General features: G+C 42.3%; 2 protein-coding genes across 2 annotated transcripts in view; one reads left to right on the top strand and one right to left on the bottom strand.

The window, feature by feature from the left end:
• Positions 1-17,340, top strand: part of scg2a (secretogranin II a) — a 183,421-nt gene that overhangs the window by 81,521 nt on the left and 84,560 nt on the right. The gene's annotated exons all lie outside the window — the stretch shown is intronic.
• farsb (phenylalanyl-tRNA synthetase subunit beta) lies at positions 113-15,586 on the bottom strand. The gene is made up of 18 exons (XM_070829067.1): positions 15,494-15,586; positions 15,016-15,071; positions 14,052-14,206; positions 13,393-13,465; positions 13,161-13,276; positions 12,316-12,466; positions 12,119-12,227; positions 11,809-11,879; positions 11,670-11,731; positions 11,518-11,569; positions 11,092-11,153; positions 9,643-9,850; positions 9,451-9,531; positions 8,923-9,015; positions 7,953-8,070; positions 7,360-7,512; positions 1,416-1,563; positions 113-1,071 (listed from the first exon to the last, which is right to left on the bottom strand). Exons 1-18 carry the CDS (start codon positions 15,549-15,551, stop codon positions 291-293), a joined length of 2,547 nt encoding a protein of 848 aa, XP_070685168.1. The 5' UTR covers positions 15,552-15,586; the 3' UTR covers positions 113-290.

Raw genomic sequence — 17,340 nt, 5'->3', positions numbered from 1 at the left:
CTGCAACAATTTCCCTCTGAACAGACAGTAAAGCATCAACGGATACAGTCAAGTTTGTGTTCCTCTCACCTCATAAAAATATGCACAACAGACAAAGATTCAGAACCACGAGTCAAAAGTTAGAATGGCTTTATTTGATGTTTGATGGCAAGAATAAACTTTTCAATTGAAGGACCTGAGCTTTATTGTATTACATGGAATAGCAGTTGAACAGATTACATCACCCATCTTAAGCCAAGACCAGAAAGAACATCAGATGGAACCATTCAGTGAAGTTACTGTGTGTCTGCTCAGATCTTATTGAAGGCAGCCACATCCACAGACTGAACATATTCCTCAAAGGCGGTGATGGCTTCCTCCAGCAGATCTGTGCCCACTTTGTCGTCCTCCACCACGCATCCTATCTGGAGCTTTTTGATGCCATAGCCCACTGGCACCAGCTTGGACTGCCCCCACAGCAGCCCATCCATGCTGACACTACGGACGCACTCCTCCAGCTTGCCCATGTCCGTCTCGTCGTCCCAGGGCTTCACGTCGAGCAGGATGGAGGACTTGGCAATGAGAGCCGGCTTCTTGGACTTCTTGGCGGCGTACTCGGCCAGGCGCTGCTCCTTGATTCTAGCCGCCTCCGCGCTATCTGCCTCATCATCTGAGCCAAATAGGTCAATGTCGTCGTCGTCGTCGTCGTCGTTGGTGTTGTTTGTCGTGTCAGCTGGGAGGACAAACTGACCCTTAGCTGCTGGGAGGCTGGCTCTCTCCCTCTGGAAGGACTTGATGTGGTTGTACCAGCGCAGGAGGTGGCTGAAAGTCGGTGAGGGAGCAGAAGGGATGGCGTCAAACATTGCTGTGTCAGCCTGGGACACCACAAAGCCCTCCATGTAGCTTTTGTCGGCCAGAAAATCGTTGAGTGCTTTAAGGCCGACTGGCGTGCTCATATCGCCAAACACAGTTTTCGTGGAAGTTGGGCGGGAAGATGGGGCCTGCGAGGATCCGTCTTGTGTGGGGAACTTGTGCTTGATTAATTCCTGCATGGGGACGTCGTGTGTGAGGGCGGTTTCAGCAGTGTGGCCACTGGAAGAACCAAGGCAACAAAGCAACAGGTAATGAGTCACTGACTTAATTACCATGCACTAACCCCAAGGTACAAGTAACCTAAATTAAGAACAGGCATGCATGAACACGCCCACACACAGATGCACACCATTCACGTCAAAAACACAAAGGAGTCTTGTTAATTTTTCGTTTTTCTGACAAAAACAGCCTTGTTACTGATTAGTCCTTTGGCTTCCTCTCCACAGATAATCTGCAGCACACTTCAACCATAAAAGCCAAACACGCGTTATCTTTTTCATCTGGTAATAGAAAGTATGTATTTTTGATTGGGGGGGGGGGTTAGGTTTAAAAAGGGGAATCACAGGCAGGGCTCGATGTCGATCTCCAGGGCCGAGCAGGGCATGGTCAGCTCGAAGCGGTTGATGACGTCTGGGTGGAGGACCCCGAGGCGCCCTATGCTCTTTCCACGGACAAAGATCTCTGCGCAGCGGCCAGGGAAAAAGGTGGAATCTAACAGAGAAAAGGAAAAAAAGAGAAAAATGTGATTGGTTTCAGTGAAAATACAGTTCAACGTGGATTTTAGGGCATTATCATTTAGTGGATAACACCTACACCTGGCACTGACTTCTCTTACTAAAGCCCAAACTGTTCCAGCACTTCATGTCCCTTTGGAGCAACAATTATCACCTCCACTAGTTTGTTTATCATCCGTTTGTGTCCTGAAAAATTATTTTTGGCCAGTGTTACTATCCAACACGCCATCTGTTTGATCAGGGCGGTTTTGGATCATGGTTCTTTGTAGCTGCACACTTGAGATGTATTTGGACTTTATTCTCCTACTTCTCTGTGACTAAAAAGGTCAAATTTCCATGACCTGTAATGCCACATAGAAAAAGAATCATTTTACACATGCATTAGAGTAGGAATCTCAAACTCTTCAGCATTTCTGTTGTCTACTCTTGTAATTATCATTTTGTAACCAAAGCTTCACACTTTCCTGGCATGTTTACCGACTTTGTCTTATCGATTCACCGACCAGAAGGTTGCTAACGTTAGAGTGGGAGCTGAGGAGGAGAAACAGGAGCTGAAGTTTAATGTCACCATAACCACTCAGAACGCATGTGAAACCAGAAACAACCAACCAAAGAAGAAAATGACCAGCGTTACAAAAAGATATTAGTGAATAAACAAATTTTTATTTAATAAGGTGCACAACATTCCCCAATTTTCCATGACTTGCCCCGATAATTACTTTCCAGTAATTCCATGACCCATAGGCACCATTTTCCTTTTGATTATTGACAACATCCATGGCGTTGGTCATAGTTTCTGCACAGCGAATCACAGACCATGACTCAGTAATGCAGCGTGGGTGGCACTGTGCTGCCTCTCTTGTTCCTTGCTTTCGTCTTGATAATAATAATAATAATTTGTTCACCCACATTGGTTAACAACAATTGGTTCTTCAACAAACCCAAAAACCAAACAGCATTAACTCCTGTGTGCACCGGATCATTTTTCCAGGGAAAGTGCTCTAAGCAGTGAAAGAACAAAAGGTCTGGACAGGTTATCAGCTGAGCCGCTAGCATTTAGTAACAGACGCTGACAACAACAACAACAACAACAAAATGAACAACGTTTAGGGGAAAATATCACAGCTTCAACCTCCACAGGCCATTTTGACCATGATTTCATTTTACTGTCTGTCCCATTCTGTCGCTCACACACACACACACGCTTCTGATTAAAATCTGAGACTCCAGTGTGTGTGTGTGTCAGTGTCAGGAATAAATGTCACTTCAGTCCAGATGGAAAAAAAAAGCCTCTGTCGGCAGAGAGATGAAAACACACTTGTCAGCGTGAGAGGCGTTTGCTCACTTTGTTCAAACACACTGACATGCAAAGAGATAGAAAGACGGACTTGTCAGAGATCGAACTAGATACAGGGGTTGCCTTGACAACAGCCCCACACACACAGACATGGCATTCTCCCATAGTGCACTGCTTCTTCCCACGTTGCCTTGCTAATGGGTTTCAGAGCTCACTGCATAGATGTTCACTCATCATTATGTATGAACTGTGTGTGTGTGTGTGTGTGTGTGTGTGTGGAAGCAGGGTAATTCTACCATGTATTTCAGTCGCCTGTTCTGCATCTGTTAGGTGTATTAAATGGGTGGAATGCGCTTGCGTCGGTTCACACGTCATCTACTTGTACCATGAGCAGGATGCCATGGCAACTATATAAATAGCTCTGGTACATCTTAAATAACCATTCAGTCAATGAAAATCCTACACTTGTGCTGGGCCACTTTCCACCCACTCTCCTCCAACTTTCAGGAAAGATTTCAGCGGGTAAGGAGAGTTAGACGGTTGCATCAGGAAACCAATATAAGTGGCTAATATTGCAATCATTTTGCCACAGGATTTAATATTATTCTAGGGCAGAGGATTCACACACAGTTCTTGCCAGGGCAACATAAATCTAAGGGGAAATTAATTCCTCATCCTTCAATAGCAGTAGTCTGGTAATTTAAACCTGAGCCCTATTTATAGAAATTTTGGTGTCTAAATGACTAGAAGGTACAAAAAGTTTTCAAACGGGCAAAGAACAACTGCACCCAATCAAACTAGGTCCACTAAAAGTGCTTGTTTTTTACCAATGACAGGCTCAGATTGTTACTGTTAACGACTGACAGCATTATGGAAATGATTCCTACAGAAATAGACCTATAAGATCCTTCTTGTTCAGCAGAGACAGCCGTTTTATCGGTCTCTTCAAAGCCACCGTAGTGCATTGACAAAAAGCGTAATTTTATCTGACAGAGTTGCTGGTCTACCGTTGCCTCGATCGTTGTGCTGTTGTGTGTTACACAAATATTGTGTTGGATCTGAACTGACTGTGTAAAAACACCAGAGTCCTTTCTGCAATGTCAGAAACAAACACTTCCAGTGGATCAGGCTCAGTTGCCCCAAAGGATGACGTGGCTGTTGGCAGAGGACATCTACTGGACCAATTGTTGGACTTTTTGTATCTACTAGTCATTCAAATAGGGCCCAGGTTTTAAAATACTGAAGTTCTCCTTTAACATCTGTACTAACCTTTAAAAGTACATAATGGTCAAACACTTAGGATCAATTATTGAACAAAACAAAACTAAAAGTCATATGAACGTGGTCTCGTTCCTAACAAAGGGCATATGGGGCAAAACTTTGCATTGGACACAGTTCTTAAGTGAAACGCAGGCATCTGTCTCTTAAGTGGTTTCTTCCTCCACTTCTGATCCCCTGACTCGTTACTTCATCTGTTCTTCCCTGCTGAGTGGATGAAACTCAGCTGACATGTATTCCCTCAGCCACTCGCTGTCTGTTTGCTGGGAGTGATGGTGAGTAAGCAGCAGTGCTGATAGGACACGTCCTGAGGCCGTGTGTCCGTGTCAGGTGAGCTCTTAGACTGGGTCATGACCTTGTAATGGGGTTAAGGACATGCTGACATATGTTGTTGGGTGGGAGGGTGGGGGTGTAGGATAATGGTGCATAAAGTGTGGACAACTTAGCATGGAGGTGTGCGTCCAGTGTGTGCATTAGTGTGCACTGTTAGAGCATGTCCATTTCAGCTCCCTTTTAAGTGAGTGTGTGTGTGTGAGTATGTGTGTGTGTGTGTGTGCCTGTCAGATGGACAGTCTAAGTACCCGTGGGTGGGCGTTGCATGTGCCAGTCTGTCTCGCTGCTCAGCACTGCAGTGGGTGACGTGACTCCCATGCACTCTCCCACACTGCAGACTTTAACACTCTCATAGCCTTCCTTGCTTACGCCTCCAGTCGTCGCTCTCCTATCATACCCCCCCCCCACCACCACCACCACCCCCGGTCCCCAGCCTCTCTAGTCTCATCCCTTCTTCCGCTGCCCTGTCTGCCCTCCCCTCTCCTTACTGGCTCTCATTCACTGATACTTGAACTCATTGATTTGCAGTCTGAATGGGCCAGCAGAGCCTCAGTGGATACCCTGCAGAGTGACCTTGGAGCATGCAAGCCAAGGGGGGAGGGAGGGAAAGGGACTGGAGTGCGAGAGATAAAGTGTGGAAAGAGGAAGGACTGAGGAATCCAAAACTCATATGATGTATGAGAGTCTCTGTGGGAAAAGCGCAGCCAAAATGCACACACACACACGCGCACACACGCACACACACACACACACACAGGCCTGTGCAGTGCTTCAGACCCTTACATCGCACCTTTCTGATTACTAATCTCATAGGAAGGCATCCGAGAGATGAAACCCAACTGAGTCATACCTTTAAGTTGACACAAAGCCAGTCACATGTCAGCTCTGGTTTAAGGAGAACTCCAGTACTTTTTAAATCTGGGCCCTATTTTTACATATTTTGGTGTGTAAATGACCTGAAATGTACGTACAAAAAGTTTTGGAATTAGTTTACGATGATCTACTGGACCTTTTGTACTCATTAGTAATTTAGACACCAAAATATGTGTAAATAGGGACCAGGTTTTAAAAGTACTGTAGTTCTCCTTTAATGCAACTGTGCTATAATAATAAAGACGAAGTTTGGAGGATCGTTGTTCTCCATTAATGGGCCTTGCTGAATAAAGTTTCTTCTAGACCTGGAGCGCTGATGGAACATGACTGCCTGAGCCATCTCACTCATGATAACTTAGGAGAGAAACCTTCTGCGCTCTTCCTCAGATGCATTTCATCATTACAGTCTTTGTCTAAAATGAGTGCCGATAAGACTCCCTTTGATTTTGATTGAGCGAAATGAGGACACAGCGCTGTACGTCAAACTGAACAAAGTTATCCTGATTCTGATTTATTGGGGTAAAGTGAGCCGGTTGGTGATATTGGAGGTAGAACAGAAGACAGATACATGAAATAGAGTGAATTGTGAATAAACAACAAGTTTCTTACAGCTGGCCCATGACTAATGATGATGCCTGTTCATTTACATCTTGTTCGTGTCCGGTTTTTTGGAGTGATTTCTAGTTAAATGGGTTAAAATAAGTCAAATAAAGCCATTGTATACAAGTTGTAGTTCTATTTGTATACTTTCCTGACTTTCTTCTGTCCTGAATGCTACCTCTCTGAAACTATCAAATGAACAACTGTTGTCAGCTGGGGTCTTTATCAATTCTCCATTGCACAACACAACATTAACCATACCGAACAAATAGGCTTCTAAACTTACCAAACTTTGAATCCAAACTGTTGAGCGATGAATGTGTAAAATTAATATTCAACAGTTCATTACAAAATATTTGGGAGCTTTAAAACAAACTGGCTAGGAAACCTTTAGATTCGTTTTAAAAATCAGTGCTCTTTGCTGAACAAATGATGTGCTGATGACACCGTTTCTAAATGATCTCCCATCAACTTCCTGTACTGAGATTTCTTGTTACTTAACAGCCGACATTTACACCAATCTATCTGCACTAAGCTAATAGCAGGCAATTAATCAGTCTACTGAACAAAACAATGAGGCAGACAGACCCCAGAAAAAGTTATCAAAAGCAGCCATTATATTGTAGCAGCAGTAGAACAGCAACTCCCATATGCTGCGAGGTCTGGTGGCTTTGTGATGATATAAGTGAGCGACATAATTGCCGTTTGTGGTTAAACAGAAAGGACCTTACAGGTCCATCTCTGTAGGGATCCATTTTATAATGTTGGCAGACACTTAACAACCTGAGTCTGGTAAAAATAAGCATTTTTAGTGGACCTACATCATCATTCAATATGAGGCACAGTCGCCCCAAAGGATTACACTGAAGCCACTGCAGCCAATTTGCAGAGGCGATCTAGTGAAACAATCCAAAAGCCTGCTAGTCATTTAGACACCAAAATCTGTACAAATAACTGCTCAGGGTTAAAAGTACCAGCATAACCTTTAAATTATGCATTGATGTTTTTGGATGGGGTTTTTAACGTTTTTTTGTCTCTGCAATGTGGATCAATATTAGATGTTTTCTCTCATATACCACACTTGTCTATCCTCTGCTTGAGTTGAAGCAAAAACTGTATGACACTGCCATGGAAATTGACGCCTCAATAAACCAGGGTACATGCCATCGCTGCCGGGCATAGATTCACATGATCTCAGCAAAACCTGCCTTTTAACCTCACATGACCCAGATTGGCAAGTAAACAAATGTGTTCTGGATAAGAGGGGCTACAATCTGTCACTTGGATTTTCTCCTACCAGTAGAAATCCAGTCTTAAGCTGGTAAATATCTGAAGTTATTCCTACACACCTGATTGATGGTTTCCCTACTCTCCCCTCTCAAGGCTTCTTACCGTCTGCAGCCTGGATGTGATAGCCTTCCCCGCGGCCAGGATTCACCTCCAGCAGCTGCATGGTTCGGTCCAGCAGGCCGTGGATCACCTCGAAGCCCGGACTCTTGTTGTAGTAAACAGCAGAGAAACGCCGGCTGTTCCTCGCCCCGACATCTGGTTGGTGGGAAGAGGGGGAAGTAGTGTTAGCGACTACACCAATGACTAATATATCAAGTTAATATTGTTTTAGTTCATCTGCCATTAAGTGTCAATCTATTTCTGCTGCAATGAAAATGATGCTGTTTGGGTGTATTTTTCTTATATTTATGAAAAAACATGAATGAAAACTCCACTGACCATCTATGATAACACCATGTTCAGATTTCTCATAAGTGTATTTATTTCAACACTGTAAGCAATAATTTAGCATCCTGGCATCTAAATGATGTTTCAGAGGCTTTTCCAACAAAAAGAAAACTGGGCTGTCCCATTACATCTTAACCAGCTCTTATCAGCATCTGTGAAGGTCTTCAGGGTGTGTTAAGCACAGTGTGTGTGTGTGTGTGTGTGTGTGTAAGTCATGTAAGATGAAATGATTTCCTGAGACACACTACCTTTAGTCTCATCCTTCAGCACCACGTCAGATATCTCAAATAGTTTGAGTGGAAGGGGCATCTTCCTGTTGGCAGCTATGGTTTTCAGCAGGCCCGGCAGCAAGGTGGTGCGCGCCACCTGGTGGTGACAAACAGTGGTGAAGCTGGATACACAGCTACCGTCTTTCAGAGGGGACTAAAGTGACCTCTTCTGGGAAAAAAGTCCTTTGAAAAGATGATTTTTCAGATGGCACAGAAATACCTTATGCCGTGTTTTCACTGCACGGTACGACTTGGCTCGACTCACACTTGTTACCACGTACTTCTCTTGATTTCATTTTCCACTGCAGATAATACCCACTCTTTCACATCACCTTTTAGTAGCTGCTCAACTTGCTAGGAACCTTGATGGAGGTGATGGCAGGAACTATCCATAACTTGTGCAGATAAGAAACCAACAAAAAAACAAACCCTGTTCCAAGCCAGTAGAGTCTACCATACCATGCAGTGGAAATGGGGCTTTAAAGTGTTGACTGTGTGTGCAGAACAGAAGACTTCACCTACGTACAGGCAATATGAAGATGAAATACAATACAATGAAATTATTTCTCATCCTCTCTTGCACTGCTGCAAATCCATTTTAGAGCCAAATGCCACAGGCCTTTAGACGACATCACATTTGACGACAACGCGAGCTTTTGTTGTATAACTTGTTCTAACCGAGAAAGAGATTGATTAATTAACTGACCCTGATGTCAAGTGAAAAACCACTGAAGTTAAAATAAGATTGACGGACTTGTGAAAGATTTCAGACCATGTGATTTGGCTGCATTTTTTTGAAACCAAATTGTGGATGGGTACTAAATCAAATGTTAATTTTAGGATCAACTTTGCTTTGATGCAGAAAGATGAATGTTTCAAACAACGGTCCAGGGTCACAGCAGTAGCAGCGAGGTTTCATTTATAGACTCTCTGTTATTTTCTTCTTTACCTGGAACTCAACTGTCTTGGGGTTGGATATATGAACAGCCCTGGTCTCTGAGATCTTCTTTCCAAGCTTGTCTGCTATATCTTCTTGAGAACACTACAGAGGAACAGAAAGAAAAATGAGAATATTCAAAACGAGACCATAAAACCTTTTGGCTTCAAGTGGGATAATGCTCTAACGCTACTGTTTTCCATTTCCACAGTACACTTAACATTTAGCCAAATGTAACAGTAACACATGTGGAGCACAGCCATAGAATTAGAAAACAAATAGGGGAAATATTTTCCAGAGGCAAATTCCTCTCCATCTATCAGTTTGGACTTATTTGGGTAAACTTAAAACGATGCCTGTGCTGTACTGAACTATGCATATACTCCAGTTTTTGGTAGGTGGAACAGGTGGTTGGATATATAATATCAAAAAATGTACATTATGTGTGTAAGATGTAAGTCTTCCCTGAAAAGATGCTGACTCACTTAGAGGAAAACAAAACAGTGTTTACATTAGTGTGTGTCTGTGTCTTTTTCATACCAGGGCAAAGTTGAGGGCCTCTGTGAATCCAGCGGCTGCCAGGTCTTGTCTCAACAGCTCTGTCAGTTTATTCAGTGGGAACTGTGAACAGATACAGCAAATACATGAGCACACACACATTTGATGAGATAAATGGTATTTGTTCACACACACACACACACACATCACACACGCAGAGGAAAGCCCAGACACCTGGTTGGCTATGGTGTAGCTGCGCGGAGTGGTGCGGAGGATGTTGTTGAAACCGTAGGCCATGGCGGCGTCCTCCATAATGTCACAGGCGTGTATGACGTCTGAGCGAGTGGGGGGGATTTCCACCTCGATCTCATCACCAGCACCCGTGGGCTGGGAGAGCAGGCACATCCTGGTCAGCAGCTGGGCAATCTCCTCTGCCGACTCACTGTCAAGAGAAAAGAAAAGGAGCTCTGCTCATGAAAAAGTCATACGAGATACGGCAACACCAAGCAGCTGGCTGGAAGACACGCCACACAAACTCTGCCCAACAAATAAGTGTGTCATTTGTGTTTAAACACCCAGATTTATTTGGAAATTGAGAAACTAAATAAACCAAATAAAAAATACTTTAAATATTTAGTAGAGAAGATATAAGATTTAGTAGAGTGGAAGAGCAAAATGAATAAATAACACCAGGGTAAAAGTTGATTAGATACATCTGAATAATAGGCTCTTTCAGAACCACTCATACAAACAGACTTGTTCTTAAAGGAAACACAGCGGAAAAACATATAATTTCACTAATCTGGCAGCTGTTTTACGCAGGTTGCTCTCAAGGGGGAATCTCAACAAGCCTGCAGGTACCTTTCATATTCAGCTGGACTCAAAATTACTCAACCCCCATTGCAAATGAGGTGTATTGGCAAAATGTACAAACTCTCAGCTGTGTTCAATGAACAACTCAAACAAGAACAATTTAAACAGCTCAACAACAACTAATATTACAGGTGCTTTCTCCAAACTAAACACCATATGCCACTTTTATGATTATTGCAATCTCAAAATTATTCAGCCCCAGAAATATAATCCCTCATGAAAGCACTCAACGTCTATACATACTCCGCAAGAACAGAGAAATTTGTTTGCTTTCTCGAGGTGGCAAGAACAAGAACTGAGTTCGTTCTGGCCAGGACATTTCATACTTCACAAGAAAACGAGAAGTCAGCCAAAAAGTTGATTAACCACGCCCACTTCAAATTTCTGACCAATCACACAATAGTTCTTGGACACCACATGAGAAAAAGGTTCTGCCCAGATGATGTGTTGAGAACAAGCTGCAAGAACTCCCAAACCAGGGCTGCGTGAAAAGAATGGCGTCATTTTTTTTCTCGCAGGCCATCATTGCCTTGCACAAACAAGGAAAAGGATACAAAGATTGCAAAGGCACTGGATGTTCCTAAAGATACTGTAGGAAGCATAGTTCATTAGTTCAAAGCTAAAGGAACTCTGGCTGCACTACCTGGACGTGGAAGAAAGAGGAAGCCGTCAACGGCTGCCACCAGATTTCTGAGGAGGCAGGAGGACAAAAACCCTCCAGTGACTGCAAAAGACCTGCAGCGGGACTTGTGGATCATTCTGAGTGCAGCTGTATTTTATCTTTATACAGAGTGGGTCCAAATAACTCACTTGATGCCAACTTTTCGGTTGATGAACTGGCTGGTCAGCTTCTCCTTCCTGTAAGCCAGCTCCTACAGTGCAAACCAGGAAACAACAGCAGAGGATTAGTAAGCAGTAGAGGGAATTCACATCCACATTTTATGAAAAACGCAGACAGACTAGGAGGGGGCGATTTTAGATGGTTATTGATCTTGAGGGCATCCACACTCCACTCTTACTTGTGTACTAACTTAAATGTAATATTGTGCTTTAACAGAGAAATTCGCAAACTATTTCAAGTCTCTGTGGGTGTAGTCCACAGAGCATTTCAAAATTGAGGAAAAAATGACTGAAATTTAGATCATGGATGATAATTGTAATTGAATAGATTAGCATATTACTTTGGCTAACCCTAACATAGACATTAGTACGAGAAGATGATTGTGAATACAGTACTGGGTATTGGCAGGTCTTGCCGTCTGGGTACACCACCTCAGCCTCCTCTACCCTGAAAGAACAAGAGACAGTCACTCTCACTGTAATACTCTTATGACGCTCAGGGGTAAATGAGCAATCCATTCTGTTAGAAGAGATGGATTGCAACTTACGTGAAAGGCTGTGAACAATACTCGCTGAACATGGTCACCATCATGTCCAACACGATCTTTGCCTGGAGAGAACAGGGTCGAGTTTAGGTCAGTGTGAGTGAACAACATGTAATGAGATGTCTCTGTTCTCCTCCTGTACCTTGGTCAGGTCTGTGGCCGTGCACTCAATGAACACGTTCTTTGTCTTAAGGGTGATTTTCGAATGGTCCCCTGGAAAAAAAGAAATACTTGCTATGTTATTATGACACAGAGGGCATTTTATTATCTTGGAGTGATAAAGTTCCTTTTTTACTTTTGCTCAAGATTTCTAAATGCTACTAAAGTGGTAAATTGCTGGTTCCACTCCATTTATTTAAACCTTTCTGTTTAAAAAGGCTAAACCTGTATGACATTTCGCTTGCCTGTGAGTCAGATCTCTGAAGTGAAATGAAGACGGCGACAGTGCTCACCGTTGATGATGGGAGGCATGGACAGGACAATGCCATTCCTGTCATAGATGACGGGATACACAGGCTTGTCTTCAATGATGTGCAGGTAATGTCTCAGGTGGCTGTCTGTCTGTATGTATGAATCAAGACACCCGATTAGCACCACTCAAACAGACAAACTGCTCTTCTCACAGACATCCAGCCTATTAGCTGCTCACCTTGTAGAGGCTCATGAGCTGGCTGGCAGTGTACTCTTTGGTCTGGTTGAGAGGTTTGAAGCTGATGTCTCCCGGAGGTTTGGCCGTGTATGTGAAGGGACCAGAGATGGTGTCCAGGTCGTGGGTCCCGATGGCCACCAGGCTCCTCTTCCTTCACAAACACAGTAACAACAACAACAACAACTTTAAAAAGGAAAACAGTGGTAGAATGTGTCACAAAACGCTCTAGCATAGCTCTCTCTCTCTCTCTCTCTCTCTCTCATGTGTTCCTCATCGTTTTTAGGTGACATTGGACTTTTGTGACGGTTGCTTTTGGTGTCTCTATATGACACAAGCATTGTCCTTTAAATAGCAACACATTACCCTAATTGATTCTAGGAAAAGCAATATTTGTTCTCACATTGATCAGTTTTTAATAGGGTCACTGAACACATTGTGGAAAGAGGCACTAAAAAGTCCTGCTACTACAGAGCTGAAACAATTACACAATCAGTAGAAAATAAATCTGCAACTATTTTTATGATTGATCTATCATTTGAGTAATTTTCTGAGAAAGAAATGTTTGTTCCATTTTGACAAATCTGAATTTTTTTCTGCGAAAACTTAGTGAGTCAAATTAAAGGTCAGAATAATCAATAATGAAAATAATCAGCTCTAGTTATTTATTCACATAGCTTGAATTCAGTTGCCACTTAATTAGATAAGCCTGCTCTTTAACACTAGTGCCAGATGCAGAGGTTGCAACATCTCAGAAGCAGGTTAAGCCGAGACATTACAGACTTCCTGAAGGTGCCTTGAATGACATCCAGGTGTGTTGTGGTACTGAGTGTAACAGCTAGTCTGACCTGCAGATGTTCTGGTGGAGTTTGTCCTGCAGCTCGATGAAGCTGTCATAGCGGTCTTGTGTGAAGGTGATGTTTCTCAACACTGCAGCCACAGCATGGGGTCGCACTGCCGCCGTCTGCACAGAACAAACACGTTGGCAGCAAATGAAGTGGTTACCATGGTAGTGCACATACTTAACTAATTTGTGAAAAAAACATTGAAAAATTTAAAATTCTGAATGTCACTACCCACCTCCTTAGTAATAATCAGCTTCTGAGGCTCCCCGCTGGCAGGGCTAACACGTCTGTAGCGAGGTGCCTCCAACCTGAAACACAAATTCAATGTCTGTAGCAACAGTGGAGCAAGTCTGTGCTCACTACGCCCCTAAACGGAGAGGCATCTTGTATCAAAGCAAGCCTGACACAACAAAAACTCAGCTTCAAACAAAAGATGCATTTTAGTCCGCTACATTATTGGTGCAGAATTAAGCTGTTAAACTGCTCTAGCTTGTATCAGTACTAGGGCGGTGCCATATGACGATATACATCGTGTGACTATAGACAGCCTTCTGTTGTTTCATATGATGCTTTATTGTTTATTTCGTTGTGTCAAAAATCACATTTACAGCAATATTTTTCATCAAACCTCGTGTTCTTCTTCCATCAATGTGACTATGCTAAATAACAGAAACACCTCTCTGTATAATTCAACAGGATTCATTGCAGGGCCGCTATTACACTGCACTAGTTTTAGCAAGGAGTACCTAATAAACTGGCAACTGAGTGAATATTGCCATCTGGATATGAAATTACCTGTGAAAGAAACTGGTCAACCTTGACATATATTTAACAATCTTCCTTCCCTTAGATTGCAGCAATCACTCCAGCAATATCACACAAGATACCACTCACTTATTCTTGAAGACCTGCAGTCCTCGGACCAGCCCTTCCAGACACAACAGGTCATAGCGATTAGCTGGTACGTCAATCTTGTACAGGACGATGTCAGACGCTCCTGATGCCTTGGAGTCACCCTGCTCCCGGCTGATTATCTCCTTCTCTGATGTCTGTAAGGGGGTCAGTTCAGCGGTTACAGGTCATAGCTCAGTGGATGTTTCAGACACAAACGTACTTACTCACAACCTTACTCACATTAGATGTGCTTTACAGTGTTCTTACAGAACTACTGCAACAGAAATGTATGACAGACTGAGTTGGCTAACTGTCAGAGATCCTCCTATTCCTCCTATGTTAAACGTAGACAGGAATGTGACGGTAACACAATCACCAGAGATATTATGTGAAAGGTTATTCTCTCAGTTTGCTCAACACAAATGTGAGTTGCTGCATGCTACAAAACAAGTATGACAGAGAAAACAGTGGTGTACAGAGCCGTGGTCAGCTGGAAGTCCCTGCCAGTGCATATTATTCAAGAGAATAACAAAGATCAGTTCAAAATGAAACTAAAACTGTCGCTCCAAATACTACAGGAATCAGAATTGATTTGTGTGAGTAAAGTAGGAAAAATGATGCAAGAAATAAAACGTAAAGCTGAGTGAGAGTAGAATCCTGTTGACAGAGACGGAGACATTTTCTATTTCTAAATGTGTGACAGTGCAGCATGGAGAAATATAATGACTTCTGAATTTTGTGTTTAGCTTAATGTCTATTAAAAAGGTTTGACAATATTCCCTCTCCTCCATATCTACTTGACTGTTGATTCAATGAGATGAACAGTTCTGTTTATTGTACTTAGGTGGTTATAAAGTGTAGAAATCTGTATGACCCCTGGAAGAATAGCTAAGGCTTATGCTAATGGGGATCCTAAGAAAGAAAGAAAGAAAGGCATGCTGTGGTTTTAATGTCATTTACTCACAATTTCATCCAGCTCCAGCCCAAATTCAAAGCACAGCTCATCGAACTCTTCATCGGCTAAAAGAAGAAGCGAACAGCCATGATCAAATACAGCTCTGTGTACCTGTTACCTGTGTACCAGTACTGTTTATTGCCTGCTCAGGTGTGGATGACAGGGGCACAGGGAAATGATGCAATACAGAGATATCTCTACGCTAAGAGTCTTATTCCTATAAAACATCGGCAGGAATACGTTATATTAGCATTTGTATTTGTACACATTTCGGTTTAAAATGTAATTTTCTCGTTCAGGATAGTTACATTTAGCCAAATAAGAAGATAATGTTAGCCGCTCAGGAGCAGCTGCTGCGTTGCTAACCACCAGGCTAACGACTTGAGGCAGTGCTCTGACTGCTTCTGTCTTTCACAGCCAAAATGACACGTGGTAACCTGGCGGACAAAAGTGTCTGTCACTGGAATATGCAGTAGATATGACTTACTGTATGTTCTCCCCAAAGCTTTGAAAAGAAGATCCCTTTTTACTCCGACAGTCGGCATGTTGGCTGCTAATCCTCCTCAGCACGGTGGGAAAGGACCCCAGCAGCCGGCTGTAGCTGTCTGGAGCGGTGCCTGAGTGCAAACCGGTTAAATTACGAGCAGTCATTCGTGGATGTAATGTCATCTATTTGTGACTAATGTCCATCCGAAGTAAGGTCTCGAGTTAACAGATTTTGGCTTATTGAGAGAAGTACTTGGCTGCATATTATTAATGAGTTCCAAAAAGACAACACAGTTTGCATTGATTAAATCGAATCACTGCAAATGGTATTTGTTCATTTGTTTGTTTGTCCTAATACATTCATATCAATACATACATAAAATGTTTAGGATTTTAATGGGAACCTTAATAGATTAGTTGATTATGCCCTTTAAAAACGATGAATTTTAAATTACTTGCAAACTAAAAAACTAACTAACTATTAAAAGGAGAAAAACATGTAACACAATGTCTTGAAAGTTTATATACACGTGTCTTAACTATCACTATTGATAGAACTGTTCATTTCCATTCAATAATCCTGACTGATGATATACAGTTATTGGCCAGAACACCTTTCACTTTAGAACGACTGATACAGTTAAGTTTGAGAAATTGTTTGCTTGAGGAGCAGTTGTTTAGAAGAACATCAGGAAAACAGCAGTGATATCATATCATATATAGGCTAATACTGAATATCAAGGTACAAGGCCCATCTTATTTGACAGAAATTTCACTGGAGTCCCTTATCTCTGCTGAAGGCCAGATTGGAAACCAAATATTGGATAATATGCTATTATCCAACGTGGCTAAAAGTTGCCTAGAGACCATCTCTTCAAGGATGTCAGACAATAAATGGATGTAGAATCCCATAAAAGCAAAGAACCAGATGGTAAGAGGGGCTGAGGCAGTGTGCTTGAAATAATGATACAGACCATATCAGAGAAGTTATTCACAATAACGAAGCTTTAATGAACAGCACCACAGATCTCTGCGAGAACAGATTTTCACACAGCCTGTAGGCTAAAGACATCTGTGTATGAAAGAGCATTACAGATGACAGGACTGTTTTCATTAAAAGAACAATTTTTACATCAAATATTTGTATTGTTTACTGTTATAAATATTAAAATATATCCTGCAATCATACAACAGACAGATGGTGTTCAAATTCTGAATCTGAAGTAATCTGCTTGAGTCATCCGACTTGGTGCTTTGTGGTTAAAACTGACAAGAGACTGATCATTAAATGATAAATGAACCACCAACTAACAGTGGGGTGAATTAAGGAGTATTATCATTACAACCATTTTTTTCTGTTTGTTTTTTTGTATTTGTTTACTGGAATCTCCACTAATTGATGCCTGCTCCTCCTAAAATAACATCAGCCATTACATGGAGAGCTATTGGGCTGAAATAATTACCCCAGTTCATCTGCACATCCATATTTCAAAAGGATCAAAGGAAACCTGTTCTGTTGATTTTGCAGATCTGTCCTCAATAACCTTTTTAGCTGCTCCTTGAAAGCTTTGCTGTATAGTCTTTAGATAAATGGCAGACTGTTTCAATGAGTTCAGGACCATTATATTTCTTACCAAAAAATATAAACTACGTCTGAACCTCTCAGTGGTGAGGAAGTGGAGACAGTGGGCAGCAAGCCTCATTTCACCATCTCATTTTCCCAGTGATGAGTCTGTGGGTGAACCTGCCCTCTGCTTTTCTTCCTGTCTCTGATCATATACCACAGTCTGGTGATATGAGTCACCAGACTGCCAGTGGCACACTCTGATAGCTTCGTATCTATCTTAC

The sequence above is a fragment of the Pempheris klunzingeri genome, chromosome 4, assembly GCF_042242105.1.
Source record: "Pempheris klunzingeri isolate RE-2024b chromosome 4, fPemKlu1.hap1, whole genome shotgun sequence".
Lineage (NCBI taxonomy): Eukaryota > Metazoa > Chordata > Actinopteri > Acropomatiformes > Pempheridae > Pempheris > Pempheris klunzingeri.
This window is presented reverse-complemented; position numbering and strand designations above follow the sequence as displayed.

Coding starts and splice junctions, on each gene's coding strand:
- farsb (XM_070829067.1), bottom strand. CDS start 15,551: ATGCCGACTGTCGGAGTAAAAAGGGATCTTCTTTTCAAAGCTTTGGGG. Junction 7,513..7,952: donor GCTGAAGGATGAGACTAAAG/GTAGTGTGTCTC, acceptor CCCACCAACCAG/ATGTCGGGGCGAGGAACAGC. Junction 1,564..7,359: donor TCACATCCAGGCTGCAGACG/GTAAGAAGCCTT, acceptor TTTCTCTGTTAG/ATTCCACCTTTTTCCCTGGC.